The sequence below is a fragment of the Gossypium hirsutum genome, chromosome D07, assembly GCF_007990345.1.
Source record: "Gossypium hirsutum isolate 1008001.06 chromosome D07, Gossypium_hirsutum_v2.1, whole genome shotgun sequence".
Lineage (NCBI taxonomy): Eukaryota > Viridiplantae > Streptophyta > Magnoliopsida > Malvales > Malvaceae > Gossypium > Gossypium hirsutum.
The window spans coordinates 30773162-30789290 of NC_053443.1; the positions used below are offsets into that span (position 1 = coordinate 30773162).

Consider the following 16129-nt stretch of genomic DNA (forward strand, 5'->3'; position numbering starts at 1 on the left):
ATTCATTACATGCATTCAAATTTTTGCATGTTAGACACACATATACATATATATATATATATATATAAATTAAATATAAGCCAGTGAAGTGGAATTGATTAAAAAATAGTAAAACTCAAAATAATTTCAAAAATTCAAAAATCCCTAAAATTTTAAAATTCCCAAAATCAATCGAGATTTTTGGTGTTATTAAACTTAGGGTATTCAATTACTAATTTTTTATTGGTTTGCATTTTTTTCTTTCTTAAAAATATTTAGAATTTTAATCCTAGTTAACATCCACATGGAATCTCAATTATTGGTTTTTCGAACAAAATAAAAAAATTATCAATCTACAAGTGTTACATTATTTACTTAAATAGTATAGTTTTTGGTAGAATAATTATTAAAAATTTACCGAAATTGGCCCGGTAAATAATTATTTACCGGAATGGCCTTATTTCCTCGAAAGCGCGTCCACGTCAGCGCGATGTCAGGGGACGTGGCAGGAAAACGCGTCCCTGAGGAAGAGTTTTGCCTACGTGGACAAAAATCACTCCCTCAAGGTTAGGGTTTTATGTCCAAGTAGGCAAAATGCTTTCTCAAGGACGCGTTTTGCCTGTGTCTCCTGCGGTAGGGTTAGGGTGTTTTTAAGTTTAGGGTTTTAGAGAAAAAAATAAACAAGGGATTAGGGTTTAGGGTTTGTCAATTAAATTAATTAAAAAAATTTTAAAATTGAATTAGTTTTCGTGTTTATTATTTTTAAGAAAAAATCAATTAAATTAGGGTTTAGGGTTACTTGAGTAATTTAATTAAAAAATTTTAAAAATCAGATTAGGATTTAGAGTTAAGGGTTTTTAAGAAAAAATAAAATAAATTAGGGTTCAGGGTTACTTGAGTAAATTAATTATAAATTTATAATAAATTAGTAAATTACAATTACTTTATTCAACATATTGCCTTATTTAAAAAATAATTCTATTATATTAAAAATTGCCTTATTTAAAACATTATTGTAAAGAATTTCGATTATAAAAAAATTTGCCTTATTTAAAACGTTATTGTAAAGAATTTCGATTATATTAAAAATATTAAAGTAAATTACAATTACTTTATTCAACATATTGCCTTATTTAAAAGAATTTCTATTATATTAAAAATGTAAAAGTAAATTTCTATTTTAGTACATGAAATAATATAGAAGAATTTCTATTTTATCACATCAAATAATATCAAATTATTCAAAATGTTTGTACAAATATATTAAAATAAAAATCAATCTCCGTGCCCACCGGATTCAGTGCCACATGGCGGCCGTCGAAGGTTACGCGCTGGATTCCTTCTTTGTCCAGCTTTCAGCGGGGGTTGTGGTTGCTCCGGCGAGGATTTTGGTTCCTCCGGTAGGGTATCTGGTTGTCGGTGTTGGGACGATGAGCCACCTTGATAGAATAGTGACTGTGGAGGTGTTTACATCACCAACGACGAAGCTGTTTGAAACCTATACTGGTGACGACAGTTGGTAAAAGGAAGAGCTCCCCGACGACCCCTCTTGCGATCCCTCGTGCGACGCTGGCCTATACATCAGCGGTCCACTCGGCGTAACGAAAAATAGAAATGAATCGGGCCATGGACTCCAACTTGCCATAGGACTCGAAAAAGGAAACATATAAGGGTTAGGATACATAAAAGGGCTAGGATACGCACCTAGCATCATCTGAAAAGGCTGTACCGTGGGTATCATCGGTTGAACTACTAGGTCGGGTGACTGTGTCAGTGCTCTCGCTAGGCCTGGTGATTGAATGGCCACTGATGATGGGCCGGGTGAATGTCTGGGCCTCGTTAATGGGCCTGCGTCGTCGTCCATTCGTCCTGGATTTAAAGGTCCACGTCGTTCCTTTTGGACACGTAATTGCCGCTGCCTCTCCTCTGCCGACAGTAAATATGGCTTGCCATGGATCCTAAACCATGACATGTATTCCGGCACGCACGCTAACTCAGGAATGATGATCGGTTCTCGAGTAGGTATATAATCATACCGATCTTCTCACATTTGGATGTAGTGTGACCAGAATCTCGGCCAATCCGTATGCAATTGCCGTAGGTCAATGTTGTGATGATCATCCAACACCTCAAGTGCCACGGGGATCGGTTGTCGGAATCCAAATTGCCGTAATACTCTGTCTGACTGGTGCATCTCCACGGTCGCATAGTTGACCAACGCGACTTTCACGTGCCAAACGTTTGGATTTTAGAAGTACTTATCCGGAATTATTGCCCGAATTGCCAGATCCTCGTATGGTGTCCATTTAAACTATATGAACATGATGGAAATATTAGTTATATACATAATACTAAATACTAAATACCAATTGACTAGCTCATGATGGAAATATCAATTTTATTTAATACTTACATGTGCTTCCGACTTTTGGTCTAATAGAAGCCGTATATCTTCAAGACAGCTAGGTAATCCAGCATAACTTGCCGGATGGTTCCACCTAATTAAATAAATTTTTAGCATACTATTATATTTTAAATCTACGTAATAATTGTAAAATCTAATATAAAATTTACCTCGTTATGAGTGGGAATGTATATGGGTGGTCCACTCAATGACGTAAAAATGGAAAGCAAAACCGTACCCATGACTGCAGTAGTGACAGGCAACCTCCGATTTTCACTTTATTCAGTCGCGTCGCCCCGCACATCTCCTGGTACAGTGTTGCCAACATGGTCGACCCCCAACTCAATTCACCGGCTGCTCTAAAATCAATGAGCTTCAGCAGTCATCTTAGATGTACGAGGATCCATGACAAGTGCGGCATCAGATAACCTCCAATTATCTGAAGAATGTATGCCCGAGCATATCAGATTCTTTCTAGTTCGGTTGAATCATCATCCGGATCTAGGAATGTGTCTCGTAACTAGCTCATCTCGATCTGACCTCCGTTAATATTCTCCGGGATAGCGCCCAAAAGCTCATAGCATACCGCTCCCCAATCGCCAGATTGAACAGACCCTGTGACTGGGTACCTGTCCACCGGCAATCCCAATTGCAGATTCACATCTTCTAAAGTGATAGTGCACTCTCCACATGGAAGATGGAATGTGTGCGTCTCGGGTCTCCACCTCTCAATCAACATACTGGTAAGTTTCAGGTCCAACTTGCATCCCCGGCCTACTGTCGCCACGTGCCAAAAACCCGCTTTCTGCAAGTAATTCTCTACCAACGGTGATGGAGGACCATGCATATTATGGATATAACATTGCAATATCTGATCTACAGACTTTTATAACAAATAATAAATTAATAATTATTTAAAATTGCATAAATAAAAAAATCTTAAATAATATTTAAAAATTAAAGTTAACACTTACCATTTTCATTTGTTCGACGGATATGTACTTGTCATCAAGATGAATCACTTCTCCGGCCATTGCTAAATTCGTACAAATTTTTACGATTTAAAAAAATCAAAAAAATAAAATTTAAATTTTTTAAAAATAATTAAAAATTAAAGCTCTTTTAAATAGGGATTTGAGAGAAATTTGAGAGGAAATTGAGAGCAAATTGAGAGAAAATTAGAGAAAGGATTTATTTGTGAAAAAAATTAAAAGGGTGGGGGTTTTATAGTTTTTATTTTACTTTTAGGGGGGTCACTAATGGTAAAAAAAGTAGCCGTTGCTACTGTTCACGCGCGGCCAAAACGCGTCCCCAACGGAGCGCTTACGTGGCAGGAAAACGCGTCCTTGAGGGCGCGCTTTATTGCCACGTAGGCAAAACGCTTCCTTGAGGAAGCGTTTTCCTGCCACGTCTCTTGACATCGCGCTGACGTGGACGCGCTTTCGGGGAATTAGGCCAATCTGGTAATTAATTTATTACCAGGCCCATTTCGGTAAATTTTTTAAAAATTGGGCTTTTTTTAGTGTTTTGCCCGTTATTAAGTATAGTATAAGGACTAAATTGAAAGGAAAATAGAATTAAAGAATTAGGCGAATTATTAATCAAAGCCCTTAATTGTAATTAAACTATTGTCAACATTAAGGGTCTGTTTGATTGAAGGAATTGATTTTCCGGAAAATCATTTCCAACTTTTCCAGCGTTTGATTGGCGGAAAACATTTTCCATTTGGAAAATGAACTCCAAAACAAGGAAAAATGGGTTACATTTTAGGGAAAATGTCTTACCCTTTCAATTTCCGTAAGACATTTTCCGTGCTCTCCTCTCTATCGCCTCCTTCATTCATTCCTTCATTTCCGGTAGAAAATTGCTTCTGTTTATCGATTTTCTAGTAACTTGTTTTTTTAACACAATTACAAATAATTTATTTGATATTAATTTTTTTCAATTTATAACGATTAATATTGTAGCTTAATAATTGAGTATTATTATAAATAAATCATTGCAATATATGTAAAAATAATTTAAAATATAAAAATTTATTAATATATATCAATATATGTAAAAACAATTTTTTCGAAAAATATTTCCAGGAAATTTGCCAAACAGCCGAAAATATTTTACACAGATTCAATCAAACACCAGAAAATATTTTCCAGTAAATCATTTTACAGAAAAGTAAAATATTTTACCGAAATCATTTTACGGAAAATATTTTACTGGCAATCAAACAGACCCTAAGTTAGTGGCAAACCTTGATCTTACCCATTAAATTCCACTAGCCATTTCCTACAAAAATCTCCACCATTAGATTAAGGAATTTGGTTTAATAATAATATGAAAAAAATAAATAAAGATGAAAGAAGTGGCCTTGGTTTTATCTTCTTCAAACGGCAACAACAAAAGAAAAACAGAAGAAAATTCTCTAGTTCTTTTCCATTGCCATGGGTTCAATTGCAAAAGTTCAGTGTTTTTTCCTTTGTATTTTTGTTAGATTTCTAGCTTAGAATGATAGTTATGTAAAAGTCATTTAATTTAAGGATTAAATTAAAAAACAATACTTAGAGAATCTAGAAAGAGGGAGCTTAGAATGTATGTTTAGTTGTTATTAAGCTTGAATTATGTTGGAAATAAGCTTAGAATGTAGTGGGTTGAGTAGGAAACAAGCTAGAACAAAGTTTGGTTAAGATATGATTAAGTGGCCATTGCTGTGTTTTAGGAATCTTAATGAGAAATTTATGAGAACTTTGGATAATAGTTATGCTTTTTGGATAGTTTGAGGTCCCTAGATTATAAATTTAAAGCCAAATTTATATTCGAATTGAAGATTTTTGAGTTACACAAAAATCAGACGTAAGGGAACTAAGAATTTAAGTTGAAACTATGCATAACATATCTGAATTTCAATTATTTCTATGGTTGAATGTGAATCTAACATTGTTTTCATATTTGAATTATGTTAAAGACAAAATTTGTTCAACCGTTTTAATTTGTTATTTGATTTTTTTTCTCTCACTATATTCTCGTTGTTGTTGGACTTATTTGTTTGAACACATGGACAATAGAGATATAAGTGGCTACGAAATTAATTCTTGAACTACACTCAATATCACTCCACTTGATAGAACAAGTCATTGATGCTTCGAGAGGAACAAATAATAGGTCTACTTCAATATATTTTTTGAGCGCATAAATAGAGAAGTTTTCTATTTCTTCACTTACTTTTGGAACATAGAGGACAATGTTCAATTAAAGTGAGGGAGAATCGAGTCAATTTAGTTTGCATGAATTTTTAATTTTTTTAATTTTTGCATATTTTATTTCTTTGATTTTGCGTGATGCATGCAATTTGCATGAAATCTTAACTTGATGAGATGTTGAATTACTTTTATATGCCTTTGAGATTTGTAAATTTGTTGTAATGAATATTTTTGAAACTTAAATGTTGACTTCATATAGAATTTGCAACATTGATTTATGTTGTTAGGATGTTTGTTAGAATAATAGATGCTTCATATGGTCTTAATTCATTGTTATTTTCTATTGACATGCTTTTTATAATCGATTTTAGAATTTTCGAGAGAATTATATGGTTTGAAACATGCTTACAAAGAATGATCTAGGTGAATTTTTGATATGTTTCGAGCTTGAGTATTGGACTGAATATTAATGGATGTGCTTAATTGGATAATCTTGATAATAAGCATGAGAATTGATTACTTTGCTATCTGCTTCATGAGCTTAAAAAAGAACTAGTGGCCAGACTGAGTAACCAAAGATAGGTGTCTGATTGTCATTTACCTTCATGTCAAAAGGTTTGGTGTTTCCTAGTATATTTCGTTGATGTAGATATGAGTAAAGTCGAAGACTGTTTAGGTTCGATTAACTAGGTAATTTAGGTTAGGTGCTTAGGTTGTCATCTGCACTCGCGTTCAAAGAAATTTGATACTTTATGCTCAATTAAAATTGTGGATTTTGAAAACCTAATGACTTTTGAAAGTATGATGAAATTTGAAAATATTTTCTTGATTTTTCTAATATCTCTTATACATAGCATATTATTAAGGAAGACAACCACACACGAGCACGAAGTTCTATTTTTTCTAATTCTTCCTAATTGTATAAATTATTGTTATTGCTATATTTTATTTAACATATAGAATTTTGAATGTGCTCATGAAAGCATGTTTGCTTGTTCCATTATTATATAACGATATTTTTAATTGCCAATTTAAGTTAAGTATTTTCTTAGGTCACATATGCATTTGCTGTAACAGCTAATTTTTCAATGGTACCAAAAATAGCGGTTTCGAAACTCCGTATTTCGATGATCGAGTTAGTAAATATTATTTAATAATATTTACGAGTTTATTATAGTGTTTTATTGAATTTTGATATGATAATTTTGATAATTGGACAGTTAGTCAAGGTACAAGTGTGTATTGAAAGTTAGTGGTTTTGGAAAATAAGGTATTGGGGCCTCTTTTCCATAAACCAAGCTCATAAATGTTATTATTGAATATTTATGAAGTTATTATATAAGTGGATTGAAGTTTAGTCTAGAAATTTTGGCGTTTGGTTAGTTAATTAAGGGAAAAAAATTAAATCAAGATGCAAAAATTAATCGCTATTAGTCTATATATACTAAATAATTATAAAATTATAGTTAGAGTGTGTATGAGGCAATTAACCCATATTAATTATAGTGGACGGTTTAATGCACTATTTATTATCATATTATATGTTAATTTAATATTAAAATTAGATTAAAATAACTTAAAACATAAAAAAAGTAAAAGATGACCATTTTCACTTCATCTCTTTCACTCTCACCACCGAATGGAAGCCATGAATTCGTCTAAGCTCTAATCTTTGTATGGTGAGTGAGTTTTAATAAGTTTTTAGTAAATTTTATGTTTTTGAAATCGTTGCAATTAGGTCCAGTTAACTTGTATTTCTATTTTAAAATTTTTTAAAGATTTTAAAAGTTTCCATTGATGTTATTTGAATTTTTTGAATGTTTATTGTATATTTTGAAGCTTAGAAATTAATTATGATTAATTTATTAAATAAATTTTGTTAGTTTTGAGTTAGGGACTAAATTGTGAATACATTGAAATTGGTATGAATTTTTTTTGTAAATTTGATAATAAGAGGTTGTATATGAACAGAATTGAATCGAGTTTAAAATTTGGAGTTCAAATTTGGAAGATATGATAAGTTCAATTTTAGGGACTAAATTGAATAAAATGTAAAATTTTAGGGCACATTTGAAAAATGAAATTTAATTATTATACGATTACAATATGTTATTTTGAGATGTTTGAAATTGATAAATTAAATTACATTATATTATAGATTGGGATTTGAACCAATCGGTAGATAAGCACGGAAAAGGAAAAATTGCAGATAGGCCGCCCTCAAAGTCGTGTTTGTGCCTGTTTTGGTTAGGTAAGTTCATATGAGACTTAATTTATTAATTCATAATATGTTTATATTATATTGTTTTAGTTATAGTTTGAATTGTTATGTAATTATTGTCTTTTGGCATCAAATGGACTGAATCATAAAATATAAATTAAATAGAAAATATTGATAAATACATGATATCGAATGAATGTGACATTGTTATATGATTGGAGAGTATGTTTAGGATGATGTTATAAGGTTAAAACAGTAAACGGATTTTTATTTGAAAAGTGAAAAGTGTGCATATGGTTGCTGGGATCGTAACGAACTGTATATGGTAAAAATGCCCGAGTGAACATATTAAAAGATAGGATATGATTGGCATGCCAATGGGGTTATTGTGTGTTGTACGGGATATATGTGTTGATACGGATATATTAGTGATTATAACGAAATCTAGCATTTGTTGTGGATTACTAAGTTATACTGGTGTGGTGGAGGGATGTATTGATACCGATTATATAATGCCTACGGGCTTTGCACTTCAGTGCTCTAGTGTGTTGCAGTTTGAGCTTTTTCAAGCATTTTGGTGTGGTGTAGTTAGCCGTGTATCTGAATCTATTTATTATAGTTCATCGGGCTATTGGAATAATAAAAAAGAGAAATGATAGTGAAATGATACGAATCACACACTCAATTAGTTATATGATGAAGAAATGATACTAACAGTAAAATATTGAATAATATATTACATGTTATAAGGATATGTTACTCTGTTATACGTTGAACTCATCTTAATATTGTAAAATGTTATGTTAGGCTAAATTGTACTAAGTTATGAGATTGATATGTTTATAAATGAGCAAAGTTGAATGGCATGATTGTACTTGCATATGAATTGGACAATATGATCTTATTTTAGAAATAAACTAACCTTGTGGTGAATTTGTGAAGTTTTATATGTATGCATAAGGATGCCAAAGGAGTGTCATATTTTGTACAATTGTGTTTCAAATTACTTTAACTAGTTGAAATGGCAAGGCATGTTTAGTTATTTTCATATGGACTTACTAAGTATTTGTTATGTTTACCTTGTTTCCCTTTTTCTATAGATCACTAACTTGCGGAACGTGTTAGGCAGATAATCAAAAAGCTCACGCTATCTCGGTATTGATTCGGTAGTCTTTTTTATCATTTAAAGCTCGATTTTGTGGCATGTATATAGGTGTACTTATATATGTTTACCTTGGTTATATATTTTAGTTTGCACTTGGATAATATTTGAATTATGGTATATGTTGATACGGAATGGTTTGAAAGTATGAAAGTATAGACTACGTTTGAATAAGTGATTTTGGTATGTTTTGGTGCCTATTGAGGCATATTGGTTAGCTGATTGGAAAATACCAAAATTTTGAAATGTTGAATTAGTTTTTTTTAAAAGGGAGATATATAATATTTTGGCATGTATAAAGAGTTATAAATTCACATAGGTTGAATGTTAAACAAGAACTTCTCTTGAATGTAAATGGTCTTGATCCATATGAAATTAATCATTTACTTTTAATATGTTTAAGGATATGTTCACATATGTGTGTGTGTGTGCGCGCGTGCGCGTGTATGTATGTGTTTTGTTAGGTGGAAGTGGATGTTGGATTCATGATGGAATGGCATGTATATATATGTTGAATGGGGCATAGTATGCACTTAGCCCTTGATAGGTGCATACATTCATTTGAATTTTGAAAAGTGTACGTTTTGCAATTGATGAAAATTGTATGTGAGTATAGATGTCCATGATGAAATGCTTTGGAGAACTTGTTTGGTGTTCATTGGTTAATAAGGATGAATATATATATATATTAAACTTATGCTTAACACTTTGGTATAACATGTATAGACGAGTGTGTATGTCAAAGTATCATTGAAGGAATGTGTTTGAATGGCTGAATTATGTTTGTTTGGGATGTATTAAATAAGTTCATGTAGTTGTTGTGTGTGTGTTTGTATGCATTCTTAATATGGTAGTTGATTTGGGTATGAAATGAACTTTTAAACTTATAATTTTGACCATCTAAGTAAAAGTATCGATACTAGAGACCAAAATATTGATATTTGACCAAAATGAACAGTGTTTTGAATATGGCATAATGTCAAAATGGTATCGATACATTTGATAAAAATACCAATACTTGTTCCTTTTGTATCAATACCTAGTTTTAAATTTTGAAAATTTCAGATTGGTCTTTAATCATGCTTAAATCTATTAAACTATGTTTGTATGCTCGAATTAGCCTATGTTTGGTTCATAACTTCTATTATGCATGTATTTAGAACAACTTGATGATTTAAATTGAATTAAATGTTATGATTTGCATGTGAATGTTTCGATAACTGTAGTAGCATCCTGAAACTCGAGTGCGGTGCTCGGACCGGGTAAGGGGTGTTACATTTGCATTTTCATTCGCATTAGTTTCATGCTTGAGGATAAGTATGGTTCAAGTGTGGGGGAATTTGATAAGTGCGTAATTTTCTAATTGTTTGTGATATTTCTATCATTGAATTATGCTATTTATATTCTTAATTATATTAATTGTATTATATTTATTATCGATTTAGGAAATAATTGAAGAAAAAGGAGCTTAAAGTTTATTTTTGGTAGTTTTTGTGGTTTGAATTTTTAACATAGTGTAGTTTTAGTATTTTGACCATAACTTGATCTACAAACCTCCGCTTTTTGGGTCCATAATATGATGATTTGAATAGAATTGAAATATCTAGCTAAAGTTATTTCATGATTCTAGCAAAAAAATGTTAAGAAAGCTTCTAAAAACGGCCTGAAAGTCTGACGCGAAGAAGAATTCTACTTTATGTAATCAAGGGCACTTTTGTATTTTCTTCATCATATTATTTTTTCCCTATAAATAGATATTATTAAGTTGAAAGAGGGGGATAACCATTCTTAGTTTTATCTTGGTTTTATGTTTTTTTATGAGTTTTTAAACCTTCTTTTCTAGTCGAAGGTTAATTAAAGCTTGTTTCTTTAAAGTTTGTGAGATCTAATTACTCTTAATATTTTATTTGTTATTTAATATTTGCATGTATTTTGGATTAATTACAGTTGTTCAAGTTTGTTAAATCTTGAGTTGTTATTTGATAACTTAGAATAATTGCTTTGTTAATTAGATAATTAGTCGACCGATTGATTGCTATTATTTGTGACGACTTCACGATTATTGATGTAGTGTTAGCATGCGATCTAACTTAAAAAAACTCTGGTTGTGAATTTGTTAGTTAAAATTGAGTCATTTTCATTCTCAAGGTTATTAATAAACTAAATTCCTAAGCCCAAAAAACAATAACAAACATTAAAAAACTAATGACATTTAAAGAATGGGTTGATAAAAAATTGTGAAATCTATTTTTATTAAAGTAATTAAAGTAAAAGTTTTTACATTCTCTTTCTTTCTCTTTCTCTTCTTTTCTTCTTTTTTACTCTCTCGTTTCTTTCATGAATAACCTTAGTCGTCATTGTCATTCAATCGATGTGCAACCTTCGATCAATCTTATCTAACTGGTTTGATCAAGATCAATAGTTGTCCCATCAAGTTTGTTGAGCTTGCGGTTCTTTGTTTCACGATCGTCGAGTCAATCTTTTTCCTTGATCGTCACCATTTCTTCGGTGTTGACATTTCTTAGAACTGAAGAGGTGCAAGCCCAAGAAGTTTGATGGAAAAGCTGTTAGGGAAATGTTCCAAAATGACTAATAAACTTTCCTTATTTCCTTGACTTGAAAACTCTGTGCTAGAGTTCAATAAATTTTCCTTTTTTTTGTGTGTGAAATTTCCAAACACATGTATCTTTACTTAGGGCTTGAGCAATTGTAATCCTTTTCTTAAGACCCTTAATGAGGTCTTTCTCACCATTAGATATAAATGGTGTTTGTTTGTATATGTTTGTTAGGGTTCTGAAATTCATTTTAGTGTTTTATGAATTGTTTTTGGTTTAGTGTTTTATGAAAATTTTGTTTTGGTTTTGATAGTTTTATTAATAAATGATTAATAAATAATGTCATGAAAATTAATTTTTCATTTGAAATTTGATCTTGCTTGCAAATCTTAATGGAAAATTTAAATGTTTAAACATAATTTTTTGGATTTTTCTTCCTTATTTAAGGACGAACATGAAGAACAAAGAAAAGACAATGGAGAGAAATTAAAGGAAATTAAGGGGGGAAATAAAGAAAATGAGGAGAGGAGAAAAAAAATGAAGGAGAAAGAAAAAAAAATTGGATTTTCATTTTTTTAATTATGTTTTTTTAAAATATTATTAGTTATGTTAAATTAAATATATTTTAAATGATATTTAAAGGTTTATTATTATTATATTTATTTTTGTACCTTTAAAATAAAAATAGTATAATTATATTTTAGGTCCCCTTGACTTGACCTTTTTCTTACAAACACTGTCATGTGGCATCTTACTATTAGTCTATGTGTCCTGACAAGTCATAAATTAACACCATTAGTCAGAGTAGAGGTGCTCACGGGTCGAGCCTAAGCATGATATTAACATACTTTATGTTTGCTCAAGTCTGGCCCGACCCAAAATATGAGTTTAAAATTTTGTCCAAACTCGCCCATATTTACAAAAAACTAACCCAAGCCCATTTAGGCCAGTCTATATATATATTTACATTTTAAAAAATATTTATATTATATTATTTTAATATTTAATAATTTTATACATTTTTTATTTATTGAAATGTTTTATATAGTCATCTTAATATTATTTTAATGTTTACATTAGAATAGTATTATATATTTAGTATAGGTTTATTTTTTAATGTGTTCTAAATTACATAATATATAAAAATAACATAAGATAAAATATTATAAACTTAAAAATGGGCCAGGCTCGGATCTTGAATGTTCAAGATAGAGTCTGACTCATATTTTAAACGAGCTTAATTTTTTTGTTCAAGTTCATTTTTTAAGCCTAATATTTTTACCAAAACTCTCCTAACTTTTGGGCCGGCCTTCGCAGGTCTAAGTCAAAGGTACTATATTGATAAACAATAGAAAATTATAGGTATCAAAATAGACATTTTAAAAGTAAAAGTACCACATTAAAAGATTTGATAAATTTTAGGTACCAAATCTGACATTAAGCGTACCGGCAATTATCCTTATTCAAGGCTGTAGCCAAGACCCAATACATCTGACCGCGCTGAATCACACTACAAACAAAGGATAACTCTTCTTACTAATAAACCCTAGCAAATTTGTTGTGATTAGTATATAAATCATCTTTCTTATTCGCTTAGCGGCTCTTTCGGAGAGAGAAGGAAGCACGTTTAAGGTAAAGACGATGGTGTCGGGATCAGGGATATGCGCAAAGAAAGTGGTAGTGGATGCCCGCCACCACATGCTGGGACGGTTGGCTTCGATCGTGGCCAAGGAGCTGCTCAACGGCCAAAAGGTTGTCGTTGTCAGATGCGAGGAAATCTGCATGTCGGGCGGACTCGTTCGCCAGAAGATGAAGTACATGCGGTTCCTTCGCAAACGCATGAACACCAAGCCTTCTCATGGTCCCATCCATTTCCGTGCCCCCGCCAAGATCTTCTGGCGCACCGTTCGTGGGTCAGTCTTTAATTTTCTCAGTCTAATCTACATTGTATTTTTTTTCCTTTTTTATTATTATTTTGGGTCTGATTTTGTAAAATGAGGAGCTCAAGTGAAATGGGTTTGTCGAAATTTATGTTTTGTTTATATCTTCGGAGCAATGAAGCTAAACCCAAATAGTAAATTGCTTGCATTTTCAGCATTAGTTAGAAGAATGTTTGAGTTTGATGAGATTTAAGGTTCATGAGTTTTGTAGAATGATACCCCATAAGACTAAGCGTGGAGCGGCTGCCCTCGCTCGTTTGAAGGCTTATGAGGGTATTCCTGCCCCATTTGATAAGATTAAGAGGATGGTCATCCCTGATGCACTTAAGTAAGTTTATGTTTTACACTCTCTTTGATTTTTATTGCTATTGCTATTGCAATTCCCGTGATTCTGTTCTAATCTTTTCTTATAGCTTTTGATTAGGGTCTTGAGACTTCAGAAAGGGCACAAGTATTGCTTGTTGGGCCGCTTGTCATCAGAGGTTGGATGGAACCATTACGACACCATCAGGGTGAGTTTATCTTATCATTCACTGCTTTGCCCTTGACTGTCCTTTAATCAATCTATGCCCTGTGGGGGGGGGGGTTAAACTATGGCTTAAGTTGTTGATTTAACTTTATATTTGCTTGCTTAGTTGTTGAGGAAAAACATCCATCAACTTGGGCATGGATGTTCTTTTTTCTCAGTGCTTTTAGGAACTACGATTATGTGAAACAACTGCAGAGAGGAATTAGTACCTTCTTATGATAGGATGTTATCGATTAAAAGCTGTATGAATTTTCTTAGGCACCAAGGAAAAAGATCCGAAATTCTACCCCATGCACATATTGTTATACATTTTGTCATTTTAGTGGGTCTAATTGGGCTTTGGTTTTATCATCCTTCTGATATGTAAGTCTTGCGAGTACTGGTATCAATGCACAAACAGCACAAGGCTATCTGGTGCATAATGAATTGTCAATATAGATCTAATGGAAAATGCCCCCAGTATTATACTAAGGGTTATTTCTTGAAATTATAAAATTGTGTTTAGATTATGTTTCTACTGTCTAATAATAAGATTTGACTTCAGGAGCTGGAGAAGAAGAGGAAGGAGAGGGCTCAGGTTTCATATGAGAGGAAGAAGCAGCTGAACAAGCTTAGGGTAAAGGCTGAGAAGACGGCTGAGGAGAAACTTGGTTCACAACTAGACTTGCTTGACCCCGTTAAGTACTAAATTTGTAGTGGATAGCTAGTTTTTTCTTACAATTTTGTTCAAGTTCTTTCTGTATGGGATTTGGTTTCACTGTTTTATTCTGTACGGGATTTTTGAATTTTGACAGTTATCCTTTCAATATATTTCACATATGTTCTATCTCCAATGAGTGCATTAAATTCCTATTATTTAGATTGCTACAAAAAATGTTCTATCTACATGAAAGAGGAGATTAGACAGCGGCCCGAAGTTGAAGTTTGTGATTGTTTCATTAGAAAGACTCAATCTTCTGGGTTCGATTTCCACAAATCCTTGTACTTGGACTAGGTTTGGTTGGACGGTAGCTTATCAACATTGTTGATGTAAATACCCCAGATTTTGTCTGTTCTGAGGAAAAAAAATGCACCTCCTTTGAAGACAAGCTCCGCCCTCCACTTCTCTTCCCAAATCCCTCCACAAATCCCTCGTCTGATGATATGTTTGCTTTGCTTTACAAAAAGAAAAAAATGAGACAGTTGGTCTCTTAATTTTCATTTTCGGCACCTAAAATAAAAAAAATACAAAGTAGGTATTATCGTTAATTAATATTTTTATTTTAGGCATCCAACTTTAATAAGTCTTCATTTCGGTCACTCCCGTTAATTCAATATTGTTGTACACTCATTTTAGTTACCTTAATTTTAATAAGTCTTCATTTTGGTCACTCATTCACATTTTAAAAATTTATTTATTTCTTAAAAATAAAATTCCTGAGATTTTATAGGAAATTTGAGGTATTTAGTTGTGGGGACTGAACTCATGTTTTCCTTGTAACTTAATTCATTGTAAAATCTTTTTTTTTCATGATGAAACCCGGTTTTTCCCTTTTTACTAGAAAGACAATTTAAAAATTAATTCTAAAAAATAACTAAAATTAAAAAGATAAAATGTTTCCATTTTACGCAGATAATTCAATATAAAATATCATGTTTTTCTTTTACCGGAGAAAACTAAAATTAATTCTAAAAAAAATAATTAAAAAGATAAATTAGTTTTTGGATAATTATTCGCTCCAATGGAGTAAAAAACTCCACAAACAAGTTTAAGATGATACCAAGTGTCTTTTTTAATTATTATTTTATTATGGGAAAATATTTGGCACACAACCAATCGAGTTTTTAGACTCCATAATAAGGTCAGGGGATTGACAAGTATTCTATAAAAGTATAGTAAAATATTAAAAAAATAAATATTTTAAAAAAGACATATGATCTTTTACTCCACTAGCAATATATAGGATAATAATTCATAGTTATTTCCATTAAAACTAAAAAAAAATCCTACAAAAACTCAAAAAATCCCAAGTTTTCCTTTTTATTGAAAAATAATTCAAATTAATTATAAAAGAAGAAAAAAATAAGTTAAATTTTAAAAAGGTAAAATGAATGACCAAAATGAAAATTTATTAAAATTGGGCGACTAAAATAAGTATACAA

The 16129-nt window shown here is 31.6% G+C and overlaps 1 protein-coding gene across 2 annotated transcripts; it reads left to right on the top strand.

Annotated features, from left to right (window-relative positions):
- Positions 1-12978: 12978 nt before the first annotated feature.
- On the top strand, positions 12979-14815 carry LOC107954912 (60S ribosomal protein L13a-4). Of its 2 annotated transcripts, none has more exons than XM_016890604.2 (4): positions 12979-13431; positions 13653-13786; positions 13883-13970; positions 14532-14815. In XM_016890604.2, the coding sequence occupies exons 1-4, from the start codon at positions 13180-13182 to the stop codon at positions 14673-14675; spliced, it is 618 nt and encodes a 205-aa protein (XP_016746093.1). In that variant the 5' UTR covers positions 12979-13179; the 3' UTR covers positions 14676-14815. The 2 variants fall into 2 exon arrangements, with proteins under 2 accessions (XP_016746093.1, XP_016746092.1); XM_016890603.2 differs by having other exon boundaries at positions 13670-13786.
- Positions 14816-16129: the final 1314 nt, after the last annotated feature.

Coding starts and splice junctions, on each gene's coding strand:
- LOC107954912 (XM_016890603.2), top strand. CDS start 13,160: ATGGTGTCGGGATCAGGGATATGCGCAAAGAAAGTGGTAGTGGATGCC. Junction 13,787..13,882: donor GTCATCCCTGATGCACTTAA/GTAAGTTTATGT, acceptor GCTTTTGATTAG/GGTCTTGAGACTTCAGAAAG. Junction 13,971..14,531: donor ACCATTACGACACCATCAGG/GTGAGTTTATCT, acceptor ATTTGACTTCAG/GAGCTGGAGAAGAAGAGGAA.